This window comes from Oncorhynchus tshawytscha, linkage group LG07 (genome assembly GCF_018296145.1).
Source record: "Oncorhynchus tshawytscha isolate Ot180627B linkage group LG07, Otsh_v2.0, whole genome shotgun sequence".
Classification (NCBI taxonomy): Eukaryota; Metazoa; Chordata; class Actinopteri; order Salmoniformes; family Salmonidae; genus Oncorhynchus; species Oncorhynchus tshawytscha.
In genome coordinates, this window is record NC_056435.1 from 37,371,986 (window position 1) to 37,378,834 (window position 6,849).

Consider the following 6,849-nt stretch of genomic DNA (forward strand, 5'->3'; position numbering starts at 1 on the left):
TCTTGGTTATGTTAACACCATTTTAACAATTACTGGAATGAAAGCACTTGGGGAAATTATGGAACAATTTATTTGTTTTGAGGCTATATACAATAATTCACATGGACCTGTACTCAAAAGGCAAACCATTTACCAACTCATTATACAGGTTACATCCACACAGAGGCCTTAAACAGTCACTTGATTCTAATTCATGGAAATTCTACACAGGGATAAATAATTTAACTGGAGAGGTTCTAACAAACTTGATGCATCATCGTACAAGTCTGTCAGGAACTCATACTGTTTACCGACACGTTGCATAGTTCATTGGGTTGGTTCCGGCAACATCTTAACCTATAGAACATGTTCTGCCAGATGGTCCTTATATGAGGGGGAGGTGACATGACCCTCTCCTCTTTACCAAGAACCAAGGATTATTTAAGCCACTAAAATAAGATTTTCCGTCACACAGGTTTACAGAACAGATGGTGCCAGTACAGTTTAGATGTGACAAGGAAAAGACTTGAGAAACAAAGGACAGATGTTCATTTAAAATCTGTGTTGAAGTCATAGGTGTCATCTGTGTGGACTGAGGAGAGGTCAATGTTGACTGGGACAGGAACCTGTAACCTCACCTTTGCTTGTTTGTCTGCAAAAGATAAATAATTTCTTCAGTGACATTGACAACACTTGTTTGGGAATGTAACAAGAATTAAGTGTTGCCCTGAAATACAAAAAATCTAATTTCATAATAGATTCCAGGCAAGGTACTCCGTCTGGCTCAGCAGTGGATCAGAGTTGGATTAGAAGTCTTCACTTGAAATTCAGACTTGCGTTATTGTCCTCATTTCCACACAGACTAACTCTACATTAACTAGGCATGTAACAGGAATGAAGCTGGTTCTCTTTTTTATTGATTTACTTGTGACTGGTGTCTTTATTTGTGGTTCATCTGTTTCCGCAGTCACTTCCTCAGACACCTCTTTAACCCCACCAGCCTGAAATTAAGAGGAAGATATTGCAGTAGTAACTCAGCTTTGCCCTGAAAAGATATTTGGTTTAGGTGTTTACCAAAAAATGCATTTGATTATTGATTACAGGCGAGGTACTCGCTCAGCAGGGGATCAGAGTTGGATTAGAAGTCTTCACTTTAAAATCAGACTTGCGTTTTTGTCCTCATTTCCATGATAGCACAGACTACTTTTATCTGATTCATCAGGCTAAAAATGTTCAGCTACCTCTTTGTTTTCACAGCTACCCTCCATATCTTCCTCAGTGGGCTCTGGAGCAGGTATGTCCTCAACAACGTCACTCAGCACTCCGGCGGTGGGGCCTTTAGACAGGAGGACAATGCTGCTGGCCTGGTTTGGGAACTTTACACCTGGGAGGAGAGTGGGTCAGTCATAATCACACAACACACTCATTACTGTAAAATGAAACTATTTAGTATTTTCTCTAATAGAATTAACATACTTCTTAGAGTCTCCTCGTTGCCTTTCCGCAACTTGTCCAAGTCCCACCCCTTCTGCATCTCTCTTACAATGTCTTCAGAGAGGTATGGGGCAAGGCTTGGCTTCTCAGGGGCTTTGCAGTGGTAACTCAGCTTTGCACTGAAAATATATAATTTATTGGTATATAAAATAAATATTCTAGTTTCCAGGCAAGGTACTCCGCCTGGCTCAGCAGTGGGATCAGAGTTGGATTAGAAGTCTTCACTTAAATTCAAGAATTGCGTTAATTATCCTCATTTCCCATGCTAGCCTGAATATAAATGGGTAACAAATTGTTACGATGACAACACTAACCCTGTCCAATCATTGAGGAAGGTAGAGGCAGCCAGTTCTGTGTTGGGGACACCACCCTTCTGTAAAAATCCACGCTTCTTGGCAAAAAAGGATAAAAACTCCAGGGAGTTTCTAAAGTCTGGAACATTGTACTGAAGCATTACCTGAAAGACAAAGTCCATGATTACCTATCAGTATGCTCAGAAGAGCTAGGCCTTGATCTTAAACTTGCCAGTAAAATGTCCTTACACCAGTTTTATTTAACTAGGCAAGTCCATTAAGAACAAATTCTTATTTACAATGACGGTCTACACCAGGCCAAACCCTAACAATGCTGGGCCAATTGTGCACCGCCCTATGGGACTCCCATATCACAGCCGGTTGGGATACAGCCTGGGATTGAACCAGGGTCAGTAGTGACACCTCTAGCACTGAGATGCAGTCCCTTAGACTGCTGCACCACTCGGGAGCCCAAGTGAGTAGCAGGGATCTCCGCCGTCTCACCTGTTGCTTGTTGCACTGTTTGAGCAGGGTCCTGACGGCCTCTAGAACAGTCTCCTGCTTATCCTCCACCTGGAGACTCCTCAGCGCCATGGCAGCTTTTGGGTTAGACTGGGCTGCCACTATCCCAGGGCTGTCAATCATTTTGACATTCTTAGATATGTGGACGTCTTGGAAGCACCTGCAAGGGTCAGGTGTTAGGTGGGAAGCTTCAAATGACAGTCATGCATTGAGCAAATAGAGGAAAACAGACATAGCCAAGTGTTTGACTGTTCTGCCCTAATTGGCAAGACCCAGATGAAGTGTAAGAAGCTCAGTGTTGGATTGAATATAGACTCCACGGTTTTGTGAGATCTTCAACTTCATCACGCTTCATACAACTCCTCACCATCTGCGAATAAAACGGACCCCATCACTATCATGAATTATTAAAATGGTTCTGCTTCACACACCTGGTGATCCCTCTCTGGACTCCTGCATTACAGGCCCTCATCCCCTTCAGGCTGTTGATCAGACTGCTCTTCCCCACATTTGGGAACCCTGAGGGGACAGAGGAGGGCATCAGAGGTGGAAGTCATAGACAACGGGTATTTATACTGTGCAGGATAAACCCTTAAAGATTAATCATATTGTCAAGGGGTCCTGATATAGCAGACATAATGTGCTAATTTGCACTTGCAGTCATGATATAATTGATCAAATAAACTGAAAGAACACAAATAAGAGATCAGACATAGGGTACCCAACAGGGCACTGTGATTGCTATGTATGAGATCAGAGTTGGATTATTAGTCTTCACAGACATCAATAGTTCACATAAATCCTCATCATTTCTCATCCACCACCCTTTAATAACACCACTTGAGAGCCATACTAATCAAGGGAAAAGATGCTGTTCATGATTTAGTAATGGTTAGGGGAGTAATTTACTTACCGACTAAGCCCACTTTTAGTGAGCCCTCTCTCCCTGTTGCATTTGCATAGTCCCCCAGGAGCTGGAGAAGACTGCTGCTGCCATAACAGGCCACTCCTTTGGTCTGGTCTACTACTCCGTTAAGAGCTGCAAACCTGGCCTTCTTCTCTTGCTGTTTAAAAATAAACATGTAAATGCATTAATTATAAATATTCTACACAGTAATGACCCATATTCTACATTCTGCACAGGTGACTGAAGCTGGTCATCAATATGGAACCCCCCCAAGTAGTCAGTGAAATTAATCCCATTCAAATATTTGGTACTGCATTTACATACCACTGTTTTGTCCTGTTGTTGTGTGGATGCCTTGAACGCCACAGCAGGGAACTCAAGCTGAAGACACTGTAGCCACTTCTCCACATTCTCTTTAGGGACAAGATCTGAAGGATGGAAAATGTAATTTACGGTATTAAAGTTTAACTACTTTTTGAAGTTAAACTTAAAATATAATTGACATGAAAGAATGTTCTCCCATAAGGTTATTACCTATTTTGTTCAACAGGAATAGTAGCTTCTTGTTTCCTTCCCCCTTCAGCACAGCTTCCTCTAGCTGTGGGCATCTGCAGCCAAGGGGATCTCTTGCATCTAGGATTTCAACGATGATGTCAGAGGCATCAATCACCTGGAGTAAATATGAGAGTAGCCTAATGAATATTGATTCACTGGGACACTCAGGTAGGGCATGTTTTCATGATAGCCTCTGTCTTGCAGAGCAACTCAGCCAGACAAGGGCTATCCTTTCCTTAACTGGGACTTAATGCCAACAGACATGTGGATGTAATAATCTCACCTTGTTTAATTCTGAACAAAGGTGCTTCTTCGAATTCCTTGGGTCACATTGTTCCACCATCTGTTTCACAAGGACCTCCTGTGACGGTAACTCCTATGGAGTTAAAAAGTGGAGTTAAAATAGTGTTAAGTTACACGGAGGGCATGATCTTTGACACACCCATTTTCTTTACCTTTCTAGCTTTCTTCGCTTTAGGGTCTGCATCCCTGCTGGCAGAGTTTTCCTTCTTCCTCTTCTGAGCCCGTTCTTGTTGCTTGGCAAGCTTCTTTTTCTCCTTTTCTTCTTCAAGCTGGGTTAGAGAGAAGGTAAAAACAAATTAATCATAGATCTAATTATTTTGCCCCCTAAAATATGAAATTGATGAGCCCACACATGTACCTGGATGTTATCCCAAAAACAGTTAATGGCCTCACCTTTGACCTCCTCTGTTCTGCTTCCCTCAGAATATCCTCTTTGAATGGTGCTTTGTTGGGAACTCCAATATCCTTTTTCACTTTTTTGCCAACTCCTTTCTTTTTTGCATCTTTTCTTAGTTTTTTGTTGTGTTCCCGGACCTAAAAACAAACAAATTAGATTAGAAATCATAGCAAGACAAAATCGCTTTCATATATACGCACGTCATACAACAAGATGGCGCCGACAGAGGCAAAGCTGCCATGTATCTCCTAAGCAATTTACAAGCTTTTGCTACACCCGCAATAACATCTAAATATCTGTATGCGACCAATACAATCTGATTTTGACACTATCTCCAACTGAGTTAACGTTGGCTACCTATCGTTAACTATTTTTTTTACGTTAGCAATGTATGACATCAGCTAGGAGTCGCCTTGAAGAGAGTGGTGACAGTAATGAGTGCAATTCACAATGTTTACCTTTTTCTGTATTTTGTAACGTTTGGAGCAAGACACGCGTTTACTTGCTTTCTTTAACCCTGAAAAACATTAACGAAATTCTAGCCAGGGTTGGCTTCCTAACAACCTAATGCTAGCTAGAGAGCTAACGTTATGACTGTATAGCAAGCATTGGCAGTCTAACTGGCAATGAAAATGTATTCAACTGAACCACAACAAATACTACATTAATTGTAATTAATACAGAAAAAAACAATGTTCAAGCCAAATGTAAAGACTTCAGCTACACTTACCTGGACGCTTCATTGCAGTGCTATAGGTCTGACAATGCGATTACAAAATTCTGCTGCACGTGGAACCAGGAGCTAGCTGTCGGAGTCTCGTCAACAGCACACAAAAAAAGTAGTTCCGGGTCACGGCATTTCCTAAATAAAAGTACCCCACGTAATACACTAATACAGTATAGGCATATCAATTACATATAGGCTTATAAACTATTCTAGGTGCCAAAATAAAAGTGGGGTTGGTATTATTCACTATCCCACTGGGTACACACTGGCTGAATCAACGTTGTTTACACGTCCTTTCAATGAAATTACATTGAACCAATGTGAAAGAGACATTGAATTGATGTCTGTGCCCAGTGGGTAGGGTCTGTAGAATCTCTATGTATGGTGTTATTTCATGAGGGACTGAGGTCTATATACCCAATTCTATATACCAACACGTCCTACTCCATAACAGTAAACGTGCAATGCTATAATGTGATATTTGTGCAATTTGGTATCACTTTGATTGTGTTGTAAAAAGGATGTAGACTCCACTACCATTCTATGCAACTCATAATCATGTAGAGATCAATTACATCCATTGCAAAATGGATTATGTCTTAAAGGGGACTGTGACACATGTATACATAATATTGGTAGTGACAACAAAGTGAAATGAAACAAAAGGGTACAAACAGAGAATGTAAATGAGGCTCAGGTACAAACAGTGTTCCCAACTAATTTTCAGAGTAAGTGGCTAGTGGCAGGTTGATATGTTGCTAAAAGTTGCTAAATTACGTTGTGATGTTATTGCGTGATAACGTAAAACTGCATCATTACGTAGAATATACAACAGCGTTACTCAAATTGACTGGCCATCTCTGCAAAAAATATTTGTTCAGGTACAGACTCCCACTCTTTTCTGTACTTCTGGTTCTACAATTTTGATTGAAACTTGTTGATTGATGTTGTAAGTTCTGTTCAAGATCAAACATTCGTTACCAACTATATTCATTGGGTTTCGCTCGTCGAACCTGTGCTACTGCTGCTGCAGTCAGCCAACAATGATTTGCAATTTGCTGAAATTGCTGCTGCCTGTGCACGAGCTGAACGCCTGCTGCTGACGTCACTCACAATGCACTTTTGCAGCCAGGCACGTGTGTTGTGACTGACAGAAAAAAATATATGTTTTTGTGTCATTTAGAGGGAAAATGCGTGGATTTTAGCCTTTGAGTTAGCCATTTTAGCCTTTCAAAAGTTGCTAAAAGTTCCAAATACATTTTTAAAAGTAGCTAAATTTGTTGCTAGGTGCTGTTTGAAAAAAAAGTTGCCAGGGTAGTCTGAAAAGTTGCTAAATCTAGCAACAAAATTCCCTGGGTACAAAACCGATTGATTGAGGAGAGTTTAACCTTCAATCGAGAGTTACCTTTGTTGGTGTTCAAATACTGGAGAGTTGAGACCAAATCACGGACGCTGGACAGAGTGGATTTCAAGTTGTAACAAAAGACAGTTTTAATGAGTCAAAGATATCTTGTCCTGCAGTTTTACGTGCACGGATCTAGTTCATTTAACTCGGTAAGGAGTCAGGTGAAAAAGCGAGCTTATACAAAGGTTACAATCATTTTCATACATAGAATAAAGTAGGTAGAGTCTTGTTGCCTTCAGGATGGTCCTGAAGGGTTGGAGGCGGACC

General features: G+C 41.0%; 1 protein-coding gene and 5 non-coding genes across 6 annotated transcripts; all 6 read right to left on the reverse strand.

The window, feature by feature from the left end:
- Positions 1-52: 52 nt before the first annotated feature.
- gnl3 (guanine nucleotide binding protein-like 3 (nucleolar)) lies at positions 53-5,316 on the reverse strand. The gene is made up of 15 exons (XM_024427041.2): positions 5,181-5,316; positions 4,909-4,967; positions 4,447-4,587; positions 4,206-4,322; positions 4,034-4,126; positions 3,730-3,865; positions 3,520-3,623; positions 3,202-3,352; positions 2,720-2,807; positions 2,271-2,448; positions 1,788-1,930; positions 1,456-1,592; positions 1,221-1,363; positions 905-980; positions 53-631 (listed from the first exon to the last, which is right to left on the reverse strand). Exons 1-15 carry the CDS (start codon positions 5,191-5,193, stop codon positions 528-530), a joined length of 1,683 nt encoding a protein of 560 aa, XP_024282809.1. The 5' UTR covers positions 5,194-5,316; the 3' UTR covers positions 53-527.
- LOC112255551 lies at positions 761-836 on the reverse strand. Its single transcript, XR_002954278.1, has one exon. It is a non-coding gene; the product is annotated as a small nucleolar RNA SNORD19 (small nucleolar RNA).
- LOC112255553 lies at positions 1,094-1,167 on the reverse strand. The gene has a single exon (XR_002954280.1). It is a non-coding gene; the product is annotated as a small nucleolar RNA SNORD19 (small nucleolar RNA).
- LOC112255552 lies at positions 1,661-1,735 on the reverse strand. The gene has a single exon (XR_002954279.1). It is a non-coding gene; the product is annotated as a small nucleolar RNA SNORD19 (small nucleolar RNA).
- On the reverse strand, positions 2,571-2,646 carry LOC112255569. The gene has a single exon (XR_002954295.1). It is a non-coding gene; the product is annotated as a small nucleolar RNA SNORD69 (small nucleolar RNA).
- LOC112255549 lies at positions 3,029-3,103 on the reverse strand. Its single transcript, XR_002954277.1, has one exon. It is a non-coding gene; the product is annotated as a small nucleolar RNA SNORD19 (small nucleolar RNA).
- Positions 5,317-6,849: the final 1,533 nt, after the last annotated feature.